General features: G+C 35.6%; 1 protein-coding gene across 4 annotated transcripts in view; it reads left to right on the top strand.

Annotated features, from left to right (window-relative positions):
* The window catches only part of LOC106874959 (contactin), a 98,646-nt gene that overhangs the window by 41,913 nt on the left and 37,563 nt on the right, over positions 1-19,170 (top strand). For all 4 annotated transcript variants that reach the window (XM_089352502.1, XM_089352503.1, XM_089352501.1 and 1 more), the window contains 6 exons: positions 1,471-1,791; positions 6,828-6,923; positions 8,764-9,000; positions 10,930-11,035; positions 14,180-14,361; positions 18,055-18,324. In XM_089352502.1, the coding sequence (XP_089208628.1) occupies positions 1,471-1,791; positions 6,828-6,923; positions 8,764-9,000; positions 10,930-11,035; positions 14,180-14,361; positions 18,055-18,324 (1,212 nt within the window). The remainder of the gene's footprint in view (positions 1-1,470; positions 1,792-6,827; positions 6,924-8,763; positions 9,001-10,929; positions 11,036-14,179; positions 14,362-18,054; positions 18,325-19,170) is intronic.

Here is a 19,170-nt window from a genome sequence, read left to right as displayed (position 1 = left end):
ATAGCCCTTCTTTTGCACATAATACTCCTGAAAGATACACCATTTTCAAAGTAGTACCCCACAAATCATACCCCCATTATCTTACACAGTACCCCTTAAATGCTTAGTGTTGTACCAATGACATATCTCTAGTCAAGGTCTTGGGTTCCATTCCTGGTTTGAGGGGTATGTTGTGTCTTTGAGCAAGGCACTTCATTTCACATTGGTCCTGTCATTTTAGCTGCAACAAATACAAACCAGCTATTGGTGCAGCTGTCTATGTGTCTCTTTCCAGCTATCATGTCTTCAGTATTTTGCTAGGTCAAGAGAGCTGAGAGGGTGTTTCTGCCTACTCACTTCTACAAAAACATCTAAAACAATTAGTGAAAGCATAGTATAATGTACCAAACCATATTCATTTGAGTGATGATAGGTTGTACTCCCCTACACATAATCTTAAGACCTACTAAAATCACAAAATTTCCCTTGAATCACACTCTACCATCTTAAATAAGGCAAAGGCCCTTTGGTTAATGTGTTTCTGGATACACAGTCTGAAAAAATATGATAGGATGAACATGGATGAATTGTCATTGACTACCAGTGGTAGGCGCAGGGGGAGATTAAATAACAAGGATATGCAATATTTAGTTTTATCCCTCTATATTCTATGTTTAAATCTCACCAGGTCAGCTGTGTAAGACTGGCTCAACCTCCCTGAAGTTTATTCAGTCATAATTCTCACTTACTCATAATTATTATACATATTATTACACCCTCTCTTTTCAAAGTAGTCCTCAATTATATCTCTCTTACATATTTCCTTAAATATACTTCCCTCTCTTAGTATTTCTTATTATATCCCCTCTCTTGTGATCACACACTCCCTTACATAGTACACTTAATTATGCTCACTTTTTTACTTAATACCTCTCATGTGTAATGTCCCTAACTATATCTCTTCTAGTAAGCCTTAAATATACCCCTCTTTCTATCATAGTAACCTTTAAATATACCTCTCTTTCCATCATAGTACCCCTCAATTATTCCCTCTCTCTCTTTCATAGTACTCCTAATTATACCCCTTCTATTGTACATAGTAACTTTGAAATATATGACCTGTTCTAGCTTGAACACCTTAAATCATACCCTGCTATCTGACGCTGTTGTGGTGATCGACATCAACACCCTTGTGTGATTAAAAGGTGAACTTGTCAAAAGAATAATGTGCAATCATTGAGAGACAGAGGGTGTTTGGAGTCTCACGTAGCAGTAGTCAAAGTACCTCTGTGAATATATTGCTTTACTCCCACTTCATTATATCATATATCCAAAATCAAGGATATAAAAGACATAGTACCTCTCAATTATGTTTATTGTATCAATGCCAGATGTCTATTTTTGTTACCAAGCACTGATATCAGTGTGACATTTGGGTTGAGGAATTTCCAAACTATCTCTTCACCTTTGAGTTCTTCATTTCTCTTATAGATTATGGACAACATTTGAAAGACATGAATAATATTCAGAGAGGACCAAAAACAAAAAGGGAACCAGAGAATGTCCTAGCTATAATGTATCCACCCAGAACCTATATGGAGTTTACTGCATTTGGTAACCCACCACCAGTCTACAGCTGGTACCGTGAAAGTACTGTATTAAGTTCCAGTCTAGACTCTCGCTACACACTTACTAATGGAAGATTGACAATTTCCCCGCCTAAACGAGGAGTAGATGACACCTACTATCACTGCTTGGCTTCTAACAATTATGGCAAAATTATGAGCCAAACAGTACAGTTTACATTTGGCTGTAAGTAATTTTAAAAATTATTTTTATTAATGTTAGATGATGGCGCAGGAGTGGCAGTGTGGTAAGTAGCTTGCTTACCAACCACATGGTTCCGGGTTCAGTTCCACTGCATGGCACCTTGGGCAAGTGTCTTCTACTATAGCCTCGGGCTGACCAAAGCCTTGTGAGTGGATTTGGTAGACAGAAACTGAAAGAAGCCCATCGTATATATGTATGTGTGTTTGTGTGTCTGTGTTTGTCCCCCCAACATCGCTTGACAACCGATGCTGGTGTGTTTATGTCCCCCGTAACTTAGTGGTTTGGCAAAAGAGACCGATAGAATAAGTACTAGGCTTCCAAAGAATAAGTCCTGGGGTCGATTTGCTCGATTGAAGGCGGTGCTCCAGCATGGCCGCAGTCAAATGACTGAAACAAGTAAAAGAGTAAGAAATGATTCTCTCTTCATGTGCCATACCTATAGACATCAACAATCATGTACTGTCATACTCTTAAGCTCTAGATTCATGATTTTCCATTATCAGTTGTTTCTGCTGGTTTATTTACAGTTTACTCTACTGATCTACTACTGTTCTCTTATGCTTACACTTGAGACACAGGACCTATTTTTTGCCTTATGAATTGAGAACTGGTTCATTTGACATCAGAACATGGCCACATGATGCTGGGCCTATATGTGTAGGGGGCACCCTCTTCCATGTCTTAGCTTATAAGACAGAAAATAATTTCAGCAGAATTCTGCTTTACACACGGCATATTATCCCTCATAACTTTTTTATTTTTTGGAATTTTTCTACAGATGGGAAATCATACAACTATGCAAAAATCAAAATAAAGGAAAAAATTTGTGTGAGTTAAGGGATATGTAGTTGTTATTTTTAGCACAACTTACAACCACCTCATACTGTCCTTGCTTGTCACTCTGATGTATTGATGCTTTTCAATATCTTCCTCTCCATTTAATGATCTATTGCTAGGATTTAAACCAAAAATTTGGACTGTCTGTATTTTAAGCTGTAATTTAAAAAACAAAGTTAGCAAAATTTTAAAAAATTAAGTTTCCTGTGTTGAACACAGATTTGCAAAATTTTTTGAAAATTCCAAAAAATGAAAAAGTTACGAAAGTTATATGCCAATCATAAAACAGAATTCCACTGAAATTTCTTTTCTATAATTTGAGTTGCAGTGGTCTCTGCCATTATTCTTAAACAGGTGAGACTTTCTGCTGGAAAAGACTCATTGACCACCATTGCAAAAATGAAAAAACATTGTTATCTTGTCGATGTCATTAGAATTTATAAACTTTGAGAGATTATGAAATAGTTCTGATTTGAAACAATGGAAGCAAATGAAGCAATAGATAGTAATGTGTAAATGTTGGATTGAAAAAGTTGAAGGCTGCCTGTGGGGAACAATCCTTCATTTTCTGTAAACATGACAGGCATTAGCCTTTAACTTTTTCTACCTAGAGGGTATTTAAGCTAATCTTTTATCTTTTTACTTGTTTCAAGTCATTAGACTGCCATCATGCTGAGGCACCGTGTTGAAGAGTTTTTAGTCAGATGAATCCACCTTGGGACTTGTTTTCTTTTCAAGCCTGGTACTTATTCTGTCAGTCTCTTTTGCTAAACTGCACTAGCATAGCTAGAGTGTATGCTACCTGGGGTGGCATACAATTTGCTGCCCCCAGACCCCCACAAAAAGTACATATTGCCTACAGCAGGCCCAAAAGTAGTGCTACCTGGGGTGGACTGCCCCCGTTAGTGCCAAACTGCATTACAGGGACATAAACACACCAACACAGGTTGTCTAGTATTGGTGGGGCACACACACTCAATGAGCTTCTTTCAGTTTCTATCTACCAAATCCATTCACAAGGCTTTGATCAGCCCAAGGCTGTAGTAGAAAACACTTGCCTAATGTGCTAAGCAGTGAGACTGAATCTGGAACCGTGTGGTTGGGAAACAAGCTTCTTACCACACAGCCAGTATTTATACTCCATTATTTATAGCTTTGTATGCCTCAAAATCCATCATTCCAAAAATATAATGGAAGAAAAGGGCATCAGAGGGGCAATGTATGTCCTGCGCGCAGATTTTTTGCAAATTATAGTGTGGTTTGCAATGCGTTGGTTACCCTTACTTTTTAATTGGATTGAATTAAGCTTTGTAAGTGTTTGACTAAAAGAAGATTAGAAGCCTAAGTAGATGACAGCTAAAAGTAGACTCAATCGATGTCAATGCCAAATGCATATTAGTAAAATTTGCATATGACTAAATAAAAGATTATTCAAATAATAATCATGATTATGGAAAAGAAAGTGAACCAAATGAAATACTTATAGAAAATATTGCATAGAATTAAAGTGTTTTCAACGTCTTTCAATGATGGCAGGCAAATCAAATGTACTGTAGTTTGTTGCAGGATATAAATAATATGACCACTTGCTTATTGAGAAATTTGTAAGTTCAATTCTTTTTTTTTTTTTAAGTATCACCATTATAAGTATTTATTCTCTGAAATTCAGAAATCAACTCATAAAAAAACAAAACCCTCAAATCCATCACTGTACACACAGTTGCATATGTATGTATGTACCCACATGTTTCTACATGCATAAGTGCACCATGTCTACATGCATAGGTACACATGCAGATGAAGGTTGAATCAAATGATATGTGTGTGTATATATATATATATATATATATATATATATATATATATATATATATATATATACATACATACATACATACATACATACATACATACATACAAGAGATATAAATATTATTCAAAATAATATTACTTTCCAGAAAGAATAAAGCACCATAAGAGGTAGAATTATAAATATGAAGTGAATGTACATGAAGTACATTCTTTGCTTGAAATTGCAGCCAATAAGTTAATGGTACTATGTAGAGCTTTGCTGAATGTTTAACAGGCGGAGATGTTTGCAGGCGGTGAATATAGGAAAATTCTGTCTTACCTCTACAAAGACCATTAGAGAAATGAAGGATAATCCATGACTACAGTTTCGAACTCTTCAGATCACATGTGTATATGCACGAATCTGATTGGTTCTCATCAGCTGGATGTGATGTAATGACTGAAGTTTCAAAATATTCACTACATCTCTGCCTGTTTACTCAGTTGAAAATCATAGTTGATATTCGAACTAAGATCAGAAAATGATGATGATGATATATATTGTGTACTGTTCTGTGATGGTAAGATCAACAGAAAAAGTACTCCATTTGGTGAGAGATAAATAGTATTTAATAGACATAATACATGTTTTTAATAGACATAATACATGTTTTAATAGATGTAATACATGTGCTAGTAATAGTTTCTTGTGCTGAGAACATGCATACCATGTGTGCACATAAATTCATTCACAAAAAAATCTGCACTATTAAAACATTTGGATTCACCCGTCTGTCAGTTTTAAAGATAATCAAACTAAATTTTCATCATTTCAAGCTACTCACCTAATGAGTATTTCTGCAAAATTTGAAAATTCATTCAGCCATTTTCCACTACTTGCACAAACAGACTACAAGTAACTACAATACCCTGCTTTTGCTTATGCATACAGTAATTATCATTATTGTTTTTACTTCAAATTTTTCCATGAGACAGTGGGTTGGACAAGCTTCTTGAAATAGTATTCCTTGGTTAAATGCTTGTCTTTGTGCAAGCCCTTGAGTTACTTGGGTAGAGGTGATGTTTGTAATTTTGGGACATTGAACTTTATCACTGCAAAAGCAACATCAGTGTGAAAACAAGTGGAATATCATTCACACACACACACACACACACACACACACACACACACACACACACACACACACACACACACACACACAATGGAATTCCACACAGTGAAACTGAACCCAGAATTCTGTGGTTGTGAAGTAAGATTCTCAACATTTTGTCTGTACTTGCACTGCACTAGTATATTTATATAGTGGTTAGGGTGTTGCACTAACAATGGTGAGATTGTAGTTTCAATTCCTAGACCGGGTGGTGCATTGTGCTATTGAGCAAAATACTTCATCTGACATTATTCTGCAATCACTTCAACACCTGACGCATGGTACACCACACCATGCACCTGTTCTGACAACGGCGATTTAATGGAGAGTTTGAGCTAGTGTGTAGTACAGACATTTGACCACTATAATCAAATCATTTGTGCAGGTCATTTGGCAAAAGCTAAACTCTCATACATACTCTTCGACAGGAGAGTCCCTCTCACACACACACACACACAACAAGCTTCTTTCAGTTTTCATTTACCAAATCCACTCACAAGGCTTTGATCAACCCAGGTCTATAATAAAAGACACTTGTCCAAGATGCCATGCTGTGGGACTGAACCCCAAACCATGTGGTTGGGAAACAAACTTTTTACTTGTGCCTATACTGTATTTAACTGACCAGATTCCAATTTATGCTGATATTCAGCTTGCCAAAGTTTTGAGTAATTTTTCTACACAAACACACACACACAGACACACATGTGTAGATTTCTGTATAGTTTGTCTACCAAATTTCATGCTCAAAATTTTGATCAACCCAAGGTTACATTAGAACAGGGGTTTTCAAACTGTGGTTCACGGACCACAGGGGGTCCGTAGACAGCAAATGCTTTTTATGAGCAATTTGATTTTATATGTTTTTTAATCGAAATCTTTTAATTGACAATAAACCTATTTGTTAAATACTGTTAAATAAATAAATGTAAAAATATATGTTATTTTAAGCAAGTATTTATGTATAAATTTCATAAGCATTTATAAGGGGGTCCCTAAGGTAAAGCCTGAAATATAAAGGGGTCCACAAGTCAAAAAGTTTGAAAACCCCTGCATTAGAACATATTTATTCAAGAAGGTACCACACAGTGTAACCTTAGGAATACTTGCATATAAAAAAATTTTTTTCATGTTTTAAAATATGTTTTCAATAAATTATGTCCTTTTTAGTACTTGACATCTCAAACAAAGCCTTATAATTTCAATTTCAATTCACAGTTCTTGGAGAGTTTTTGAATACGCAACGAGAGGGTGTGGTTGCTAATAGTTACGATGGAACATATTTGCAATGTAAACCACCAAATCATAATCCAGGTAATATTGATTTTTATTATTGCTAATTAAAAAGCATTGAAGAATCTTTTTAGTCTGGCTTGAACCTTTTGGCTCCTTAGGCAGGAGCTATCATAGTTTCCATGTTAGGCAATACTGTCCACCAAATCAGATGCCGCGCCATTACAAGGTGAACCTTTAAGCTACTGCTGATAATCATTTACACCTGAATTGATGGAAGCAATGTGAAAGGAAGCGAATTATTCAAAGATGCAATGCACTGCCTGATCTAAGAATTAAACTGATGCCGTAATGATTGTGTGCCAAACACTTACATTACTACAACATGCACATTTCACAGAATCAGACCAAATATTTTGTGGTATTTCTTATAACTCTTTCCATTCTCAGTTGAAATGTACCTGTCAGAACAAACTGTTTCTAAATAAGTACAATAAGGAAGCAAAACTATAGTGTTGATTGCTTTTCAGTATTAGCATTGTTTCACATTTCGATTGTTGTTGATAATGCTGTTGTTGGTGATGGTGATGCTGCTACTATTGTTGTTTTTTAACACAATGTCAGTCCTGGTCTAAGTAAAATGATGGTACTATGATCAAAAGAGTTCAGACTAGACTATGAGCATCCTGGATTGGTTGGGTTTTTGTTTTGTTTTTTGATGGGATGGGGTTGTATGCTGTCCTTTGTTTTGTTTTTTTTAAATTAAGTGGAATGGTAGTGCTCATTACTCTTTTCAGGGCTTTCAAAACAAATAAGAAAGGAACAAGTTATCCTCAGATTGGACACCTGAATGATTGTAATTGAAGGGATACTCTGCTAAAGCTACCTAAGGGACCATGTGGTGGGAATTGAATCAACCCTATTGATTAAGTGGTACTTAAAACAATCAGTCATGATATAGAGAAAATTTGGTTTCTATTACTAGCATGTTAACTAACCATGTTCAGATGGTGTTGTGCTTTCTATTCCTGTGACTTATGTATATTAAATTTAATATACATGTAAAATGATGATTTTGATATATTATCCGGTCAGTTGCACTGGGTCAACTTTGCATTTCATCCCTCCATAAAATAATAATATTGACTCAAACAAATATTATTTTGCAGACTTTATGACAAGAAGCATTCCATTTATGACTCTCCTCTTATTCTTCTAACATTATATCTAGAACTACATTGTTAGTTGTCGGAGCACTGCATCCTTCAAAACTTCCATGCTTCCTGAGATTCGCCAACACTACACCTGATTTTCTCCCCTCCATACACACGCAAGCATGTATCTGACTCACACACTGTTCACTTTCCAGACATTTGTACAATACTGCATATGCTTTATGCGCACTTTTGACAAGTTGTAGTACACCTGAGCACTGTATACAATAATTTCATTACTAATTATCCAGTGTGAATTTCATTTTGTTTTTAAAACTAGTTAATAGATTAAGGAAGACTTAGTTTTATTTCTAGCAAAGAGATGACTCCTATAAAGCAGGCATGGTCAACCTTTCTCATGACAAAGCTCATCATCAGGTTAGCCACACTATTATTAAAGATAATTTTCCATAAAGTGTGCCATTCAGAAGGTTTCCATACAGTTTGTCGATGACTGATATTGAGACTCCATTATCAACACAAGTAGTGATGTGTTTTTTGTTACTGTGTTTTGCTATATATGTTGAAACTAGTGTTAATGTGAAGTCTGTGGAGTGGCAGAGATGGTAACACACTTTGTGTTACTGAGTTTAACGTCTAGATAATGGAGTTGTCCTACTTGAAATAAAATTCTGATTATGAAAGATTAATCACAAATTAGTAATAACCTTTATATAATTTACAATGTTTTATTTTCTTTATTTTAGCTCTCCGTTATCAGTGGGCTTTCAATGACAGCATAAATTTTGTTCGCCCTGACAAGAATTCTTATCTTTTCATTTCTCATAATGGTAACCTGTATTTCTCAGAGGTAACTCAAACTGATGCAGGCAGTTATTTTTGTATTGTGGCATTGGCTAGTCCTGATGATTACAAAGATTTCAGCAACACACAAAGCATGCTTCGAACTAGCATGGCTATACAGTTAAAAATTAAGAATAAAGGTAAGTAATGTCTTCAAAATCTGTAACCAGTCTTTCTTCCTGATGCCTTAGTAGCTTCTAAGCTGGAGTGAAGGCAGCATGTTCTTTGTCTATCTCCTTATCTTCTTGGAGATTTTAGGTAAAATTATACTAATGTGTCCATCTGTTTTAATTTAATTAAATTCTGTCTTTATGCAGCTGAGGATTGCTCTGCATTTAAATTGATATATATATGTGTGTGTGTGTGTATGTTTGTGTATAAATATATATACATGTATGTATATATGTGTGTGTGTGTGTATATATATATATATATATGTGAACATATTACATGTACATCTATATATATATATGTGTACATATATATATATATATATACATATATATATCTACACATATACATTGTATGTATATAGGTACATATGCTTGTATATATGTGAGATAATAATTTCAGTATCAATAGTGAAAGTATTAAAGTGAAAATATCTGACATTACAATAGAGAGATGTTATTGTTTCACTTTTGACACCTAATACTGAAATAGTGGAGGATATAAGAGATTGCTCTGGGCTTGCATTAGGCAAGAAGTTAAACATTTTTGGGGCCTCTGACACTACATGGACCCTAAGTAAAGCATGTGTAAAATTTGAATGACATTGGTTGTGTAGTTCTCGAGTTGTAGGGATTCACACACACAGGCAGACAGACACACACACACACACACACACACATATTCTCATCTTTATATATAGAGATATATATAAAATACACTGTATTGAAATAAAAAGTTTCCCCCAAATTAAACATATTTTTAGAAACTGACACACATCCCCATAAACACTCTCAAACATTCACATACAAACATACTTATTGACCCTTACACTGAAAGTGCAATAATTTTTTTCAAATTCAGCAGCTAATGCAACCAGTCTTGGATGAATGAGTTTATCATTTGATATCTTGTGTCGCTAAAGTGTAGAAAGTATGTTTTTTTTTTTATAAAGACATCAGGGAAATCACCTTTATGAAATGTTGGTGTATAAATGTGGCCCTCTTGAGTGAAGGGCCTGATTGGGAGTAGTCAGTCCAACCGGCTTAAGGCAGGCCCTGACCCAGTTGACACTGTTGACAATGACAAGGGCAACACTGTTGATGGTGACAAGGGCGACACTGTTGACAGTGACAAGTGCGACACTGTTGACAGAGACAAGTGTGACACTTGATGGTGACAAGTGTGACACTGTTGATAATGACAAGTGTGACACTGTTGATAATGACAAGTGTGACACTGTTGATGATGACAAGTGTGACACTGTTGATGATGACAAGTGTGACACTGTTGATGGTGACAAGTGTGACACTTGATGGTGACAAGTGTGACACTGTTGATGGTGACAAGTGTGACACTGTTGACAGAGACAAGTGTGACACTTGATGGTGACAAGTGTGACACTGTTGATAATGACAAGTGTGACACTGTTGATAATGACAAGTGTGACACTGTTGATGGTGACAAGTGTGACACTGTTGATGGTGACAAGTGTGACACTGTTGACGGTGACGAGGGCTACACTGTTAACTATGATGAAGGTGACATTGTTGACTGACATGGATGACACTGTTGATGGTGGTGAGGGTGACTGCTGACAGTGGCGAGGGCAACCATTGAAGGTTTTGTTGATGACGTTGACCCTGGTATGATCTCCTGTCAATATCACCAAGTTTCACTGATGGTAGCAGCTGTGACTTCTGCTTGCCTTACACTCTTACAATCTGTATCTCTTTTTGCTTCTTTATCAATTAGTCTTTCTATATCTGTATCTTCCAATCAGTTTTTGCCTCTTTATCCTTCCCTCGCTTTCTATCTATCCTATTCTCTCTCTCTCTCTCTCTCTCTCTCTCTCTCTCTCTCTCTCTCTCTCATACACATTTAATCCTTCTTATGTATAGGTGCCAGAAGTATTAAGCCCCAAATGCATGCAGACTTCCCAGCAATATTCCCTGAGCAACCATTGGAAGGAGAATCTATCTACATTGAATGCTTTGCTTATGGAACGTAAGAATTTAAAGAAATATTTTTAAAAAGAATTATTTACATTTCATAAATGCCAATTCTTATTTTAGCTTTATTAATTTACTTACATTTTTGTCTGTCTGTTTACATTTAGTATCATATTAGATATAATAGATCTTAAATTCTATAGTCACTTATATAACAAAATATGTTTCTACTCTATTAAAACAGATTCATCATTATCATCATTTAATGTCTGTTTTCCATGCTGGCATGGGTTGAACAGTTTTATCTGTGATAAAAACCTCATCTTCATCATCATTTAATGTCTGTTTTCCATGCTGGCATTGGTGGGACAGTTTGATTGAAAATTGGTATGCTGGGAAGCTACACCAGATTCCAATCTGACTTAGCACGGTTTCTACAGCTGGATGCCCTTCCTAATGCCAGCCACTCCAATAGTGTAGCAGGTGCTTTTACGTGCTACTGGCATGAGTGCCATTGACATGAAACCAGCATTGGCCACAACTATGATCTCACTTGGCTTGACAGGTTTCTACAAGCATGGTATCCCCAAAGGTGCCAGTCACCTGTCACTACTTCTGTGAGGCCCAACACTTAAAAGTTATAGAATATCTATAACATTAGCATTTTCACTTCTTTTTAAAGTTGTTTAAATTTTCAATCTTATGTAATCCATACTCTCAAAAGCATATTTCTGTAAAATGGTGGGGGTAAAATTTCCAAGGGTTCCACCCCACCCAACCCCTTTTCTGGGCAAAAAATGTTTTGTGGCATATAAGGAAGTCACCATAATTCATTCAATGGGGGAAAAAAAAACATTTCAATGATTCCGGGACAGTGAGGAATCGCCCTTTTTTTTCAACGAAAAATAAGGGGATTGCTGCACGTTAGGAAATCAGGGTATTTGATTCCATGCAAAAAATGCAAGGTATTTTTTTTAGTGGAATGTGTGCGGGTGCACTTATCAAAATTTACTGTGTATACCCTTATATCTCCTCTTTGCTTTTCTATCTCTCTCTCTCTCTCTCTTCCCCTTTTTCCAGAAAAGCAAAAACAATATTCTCCTCTTCTAAACAAAGCAAAAAAAAAAATCTAATTCATATAAATGAACAATGAAACATTCTGTTTTTACCATTTTGATTTTGTCTTGATGAGTTTGAAAAACAAACGAAAGTGCTAATAAAGGATTATCTAAAATTCTGACAGCCTCCTTTTTCTCTCTCTTTCTCAATATATATATATATATATATATATATATATATATATATATATATATATATATATATATACAAATATATATATGTATATATATACAAATATATATATATATATACAAATATATATATATATATATATACATATATATATATATATATATATATATATATATATATATATATATACATTTGTGTGTCTGATGAGCTCCTGTACAGTTATTACCTACCAAAGTTCACTTATAAAAAAAGGCATAAAGACCCCCTTCAGTTATGAACAACCATGGGATTGCACTTAGAAAGTTACCCTCTAAGGCACAAGTTTGGGCAAGGTTGTTATTGGGAGACCAGCAGTCATCCTTGCATAGCAGCTTCCCCTTTCCACGTCACCTGTGTTATCTCAGAGAAAGGCAAAGGCCAATACAGTTTGGCACCGGTGACATCGTAACGCATTTCTACAGCTGAGTGAACTGGTGCAGTGTGAAATAAAGTGTCTTGCTCAAGAACACAACACACAGCACGGTCCGGAAATCGAACTCACTACCTCATGGTTGCGAGCCCAATGCTCTAACCACTGAGCCATGCGCCTTCAAACTTATAACTTCACTTGTAAGTTACTGCTAACTTAAGTGTATAGTGGTTAAGAAATTGTAAACCATACTTCTTAACCATGGCTGGAAAAAAAATAAGACTAAAATATCATGGCTGGAACATACATGGTTAACATTCTGTTTGTCTGCTTATGTCACCATAACTTAGCAATTCAGCAAAAAGAGATTGATAGAAGTATGAGGCACTAAAATAACTACTGGGGTTGATTGACCAACTAAACTCTCAGAGGCGTGTTCCAAATGGCTGTAATCCAACGACTGTAGCAAACAAGAGTAAAGAATTATATTTTACACATTACTTTGATTACAACTTCATTATTGAAAAGTATACTATACAATCTTTAACAATCTCATGGAAATTTCAAGGTACAAAATAGGGATGGTTGCTTCTTTTGTAAGTGATGTGTAAAATATAATTCTTTACTCTTGATTTCATTCAGTCATTGGATTACAGCCATACGGAAGCATTCCTCTGAAGAGTTTAGTTAATTAATAAACCCCAGTAGTTGTTTTAATGCCTCATACTTGTATCAATCTCTTTCTGCTGAATTGCTAAGTAATAGTGTCATAACCAAACAAACACTGTTTGTCAAACAATGAAAGACAAACACATATAGCTGCTCTCACATGCAGGGTGTCATCTTAGTAGCATTATAGGCCTGCAGGCCAATCAATGTACTGGGCCCTAAAACATTTATTGAAAGCAAGCCACAGCATAGATAGATCAGAATTGAGCCTCTGGACCCATGAGAGCCCCAGGCAGCTTGCCCAGTGTGACCTCCATGTTTCAAAAGTGCACTCCATATACACACTAATATGATAAATTTCTGCACACTTTCTGCCTACCAACTTCACTCACAAAGTATTGGTCAGCACCCACAGGCCATAGTAAAAGACACTTGCCATACTTTTTTTGTGAGTGGGAAACCTAGAAGTAGGAAAACAAACAAAAGATGTATGGCCACCTGGTTATATTTAAAAGGACATTTAACATCCATCTTCCATGCTGGCATGGGATGGATGGTTTCATAGGAGCCAGCAAGCCAGAGGATTGCTCCACTGTCTGCTTTGGCATTGATTTTACAGCTGCATGCCCTTCCTAAAGACAATCACCTTACAAAGTGAACCAAGTACTCTTTATGTGGCACCAACATTGGCAAGGTCAAGCTCTGTTTTGGTATGGCTTTTACAGCTGGATGCCCTTCCTGATGTCAACCACCTTACAAAGTGGACTGGGTTCTTTTTATGTGGCATCAGTACCAACGATAAAATTATGATGATGATAATGTGCATTGGCTAAATTAACTGATACTTATTGATTGTATCTTTAATTTCAGGTATACTCTTCATTATACTTGGTCTCGACTTGGTAAAGAAATGCCAAAATATGTTCAGTACGAGAACCACAAAAGAGTACTGAAATTTCCAAAGGCCAATGTAAGTGATAGTGGAACATACAGCTGCACAGTAATTAATGCATATGGATCAGAAACTGCAACAGTTAACCTGGATGTAAAAGGTATGGAACTCTTGTTTTACTCTGGTTATAACAAAACTTTAAAACAACTTTCCTGTTTTATTTTGCTCATTATACATACATACATATATATAAGGAGCACGCCATTGGTTATCATGATCAATGGAACAGCTTGCTCGTGAAATTAACATGCAGTGGCTTGTGTTTACATGTACATGCACATATACACACACACACAGACATATCTACACACATATGTAAATACTCACATAAATACATACATACATACATATATATCATGAACTAACTGTTACTTTTTTAGATGCAGCATGAAGTTTTGTCAGTGAACAGGTCATGGTTTCAAAGCGACAAAAATATTTTGACATAAATTAAATTTAGATGTGAAGTGAAACTAACTCTTTTTGTGTGTTCTTAAATGGCTTACAAACATCTTCCATACTGCAACTGTTTTTGTTTCAGCACACGATCTCAGATCAAGTCACTTGCTATGCAAGTACAGCTCCGTAATTCAAAAAGGTCTTAGTAAATTTATACAGTAATATAAGCATTATACCACCCAGCATAAATAAAAAGTCAACTTCATTATATTCAAGCCCTTCCTTTTTTCTGTAAAAACCTGTTCTTACATTAAATGAGTCAACTTCTGGTACAAATGTTTACATTTTTGCACATCTTTTTTTCAACAAAAGAATTCCTAATTACATGGGTTTTTACAATATTTATTCTCTTGGTTGTGTTGTTTATGTTTTGCTGTACACATTAGATAGAATATATGCTAGATTTGTTAAGAAAGGCCATGAATTTTTGGGGGTTTAGGATATGTTCTTCTATCCATCTTTTCACATTCAACTGTGGGTGGGTCCTTTGGTTATCTAGAACTTTCAGAAATTTAGAAAAAAGTTCCTGTTCACAGCTCTGGACACCATGTAATTTCCTTGGACTTACTGTTGCCTTGCCTTCGATTCCTGTAATATAGTGTCAGAATTTCAGCACTAACATTGACAGGACACAGCATTTGTAATTTCCTTCCACTATCATTTACTGATATTCCTAATCAAAAAAGTGTCTCCTAAAAAAAGATAGTCAAAAAAACGAACAGCAAACAAATGCATGATGTGCAGCAGAAAATGAGGATGAGACACATGCAAACCTAAATCTGTAGTTGTAGCCTCACCCTGTTTCAGATTCAAAGCTGAATCTTTCAATTCTTCTTGAGCATATGGCCTATTCAAATGTCAAAAGAAACCATGACAAATGGGTCTTTCACTTCACCTGTAGCCATCTCAGTGTCATCACATAGTCACCTGGACTCACTAAAGCTATTCTTCTAGCTTTATTCAATATATATACTGCCTATTCAAACGTCAAGAGGAACAGTGACAAATGGATGTTCCACTTGACCTGTAGCACTTTTCAGTGCCAGCACAGTCATCTAGATTCCATAAAGCTATTCTTCTATATGATATACCTATTTTCCTAGTTTCTTGATTCTGATAGGAGCATTAATAAAAATCAGGGCCAAACACTGTAAGTTGCTGGATTGCAACTTGAAAAACAAACATAAGTTCGTATATGAAATCCATCTTTTTTCTACCTCAGTTATTACATGTATTTCTTTTATAAAATACACATACCGGACAAGTAAACCTAAATTTGACTGAGAGGACACAGCATTTGTAATTTCATTGGACTTTTACTTACTGTTGTCTTGCCTTCCATTCCTGTAATATAGCATCAGAATTTCACCACTAACACTGACAGGACACAGCATTTGTAATTTCATTTCACTATTACTTTACACTTATTCCTAATCAAAAAAATGTCTACTAAAAGACTGTCAAAAAATGAACACCAAACAAACACATGACTTGCAATGCTTTTTCTGTAGAAACAGTGATGTTCCACTTGACCTGCAACCTTTTCAGTGTCACCACAATCAACTGGATTCCGTAAAGCTATTCTTCTATATGATCTGCTCATTTTTCCAGGTTCTTAGCCCGAGAAACACTAAAAGTAATTACCTGATCAATGACGGGTATTACTCTTTGTGTGTGTGTGTGTATGTATATATATATATATATATATATATATATATATATATATATTTGTATAGATGCACACACACATACACAGGTATACGTACATATATATACGTACATAAGCTTATTCAGTGTTTTTTAACTCTTGCTGTCTTAAAGGGACTTTTTTCCCTGATACTGTCCTGAAGCCAATAACCACATTAACAAAACAACATACACTAAAATTTGAAACCCATTATTATTCAAAACGGTGAGCTGGAAGAATCATTAGCATGTTGGGCAAAATGCTTAACAGCATTTCATCTGTCTTCGTGTTCTGAGTTAAAATTCTGGCGAGGTTGATTTTGTCCTTCATCCTTTTGGGGTCGATAAATTAAGTACCAGTGAAACACTGGGGTTGATGTAATCGACTTTCCCTCCTCCCAAATTTCAGGCCCTTGTGCCTATAGTAGAAAGGATTATTATTAGTAATAGTAGTAATAGTAATAGTATATTGGTAGATTGGCTTAGACAAAATGCCTTGTGGTATTTAGTTACTGTTGTCTACATTCTATGTTCAAATCTTACCAAGATCTCAACTTTGTCTTTCATCTCTCCAGTATTGATATAAGTACCAGTCACATACTGGGGTTGATATAATCAGCTGTCCTTCCCACCGAAATTTCTAGCCTTGTGCCTATGTAAGGTCTCATGCAATTAGTACCAGGCAGTGGGTGGCACAAAAAATAGAAAATCAGAAAAATGCCTTGTGATATTTAGTTCATTATATTCTAAGTTCAAATCCCACCTAGATCATGATACAGTAAGCATCATTTCAGTACTGGGGTCAATTTAGTGTGCCTATCTCGACCTTGTAGCTTACTTTGCAAAAAAAGTATGTCTTGGTGAATTTTGAGTCTTTTTATTAGATGCTTTTAACCAGGTGTTTTAATTAGTCACTTTATCTCGCTACATTAAATGCATCAATTTGGCACTTTCACCAGGTAATTTAACTAACCACTTTAAGCGGCTTCATTAACTGTTTGATTGATGTCTTAACTGGATTCCTTGACTGGACTCTTTAAATGGACATTTTTAAGTGGTTAATTTGACTGGGCATTTTAACAGGGTATTTCAGCTGAATTTTTTAATTAGATCGCTTAATTGGGTATATAACTGGTAATTTTACTTGGATGTTTTCATTGTGTGCATTAACTTTGTTTTAACTGGGTACTTTAAATTGGGAGCTCTCGCCATACTTAAATGAGGGTCTTTTATTGAGAGCTTTAACTGGACCGTGCTTGAAACCAGATGCTTTAACCATACACTTTTTAACTGGATGTTTTAACCAAATGGTAAAATCACAAAATATTTTTTTAATATATACATTTTCATAATTTTTCACTTTCTCATTTTCATAATTAATGTTCATTTCGAATTTTGACACAAGGCCAGCAATTTTAGGTGAGTGTTCAAGTCAATTACATTGACCTCCAGCACTCAACTGGTACTTATTTTATTGACCTCAAAAGGATAAAAGGCTAAGTTAACCTTGGCAGAATTTGAATCAGAATGTAAAGATGGGCAAAATGCTTAGTGGCATTTTGCCCAGCATGCTAATGATACTGCCAACTCACTGCCTTATTTTGGTAATTAATATTGTTATCTGAATCTTTTCATATTTTTCATTTTTCAGTCAGGCCACATTTTAAAACTGAACTGAAGGATCAGCTTTTAGATATTGGAAGTCAGTTAACATGGCAGTGTGAGGCTCATGCTAAACCAGCAGCTGTCTACGCATGGTACAAAAATGGTGAACCAATGAAATCTGTAAATGGAAAGGTTATTGTACACAACAATGTCATGACTATTCTTAAGATTTCAAAAGATGATGATGGCATGTATCAATGTAAAGCTAAAAATGAATATGGTTCTGCACTCTCAGCTGGTCAGTTGAGAGTTTTAGGTGAGTTTTTCTGTTATTTTCAGCCAGGGAGTTTCAACTATACTGAAAATGCCATTTTCTTTTCTTTTTGTTCCCTTATTTTATGTATTAGCCTTTTCATTGTTTTTTTCTTTCTGTCTGTCTGTCTGTCGAAGAAATTATTCATGGTCAGATCTAGAGTGCAGTTGGGGTGCACTAGGTTTACAAATTCTCTCAAAACATGCTTATGCCATAGAAGTACCCCCATCACTACACCAGCAGTTTAGAGTTCAAGACATTCAGTGGTGAAGCCTGATTTCCAGACATTGAACCTCCAGAAAGGACTCTGGCCTGTCTAGTTGGGCACTCTCCAAGTAGGAATTGATACAGACTGTGATGATCCATCTAACTCCTGCCAGAATGGAAAGCAGACATAAAATGATGATAGCCCAATCCTCATTTAAAGTTCATCTTCCATATTAGCATGGATTAGATGATATATACCTACATGCACACACACACACACACACACACATGCATACATGTAACATAAAGAAGAAAAGGTGGTGATATGGGCAGTTGTCTTCAAGTACACGTAGGTGTGAAGGGGCATAAAATTTCTTCTGGAATAGATTGCCTTTTTATTAAAGTGAGATGAAGACATCAAAAGTGATTTTTATTTTCCTATTCCACCCAGGGTGCTAACATTTGTTACTATATTAGTCAACAAACACATGGATGTATACATACATCTGTGTGATGCCAATCTCTTGTTCTCTCAACCCAAGTTTTAATTTTTCCTTCATACTTTGGGTCCTCAACTCCTCTGATACAGGTGTAGAGACTCCACCACTAAATGTAGGATCTTGTGCATTGTAAATCTGGTGG

Source organism: Octopus bimaculoides, chromosome 5, assembly GCF_046866305.1.
Source record: "Octopus bimaculoides isolate indiv1 chromosome 5, ASM4686630v1, whole genome shotgun sequence".
In the NCBI taxonomy this organism is placed as follows: domain Eukaryota; kingdom Metazoa; phylum Mollusca; class Cephalopoda; order Octopoda; family Octopodidae; genus Octopus; species Octopus bimaculoides.
Note: the sequence above shows the minus strand (reverse complement) of the source record. Positions and strands in the feature narration are given on the sequence as shown.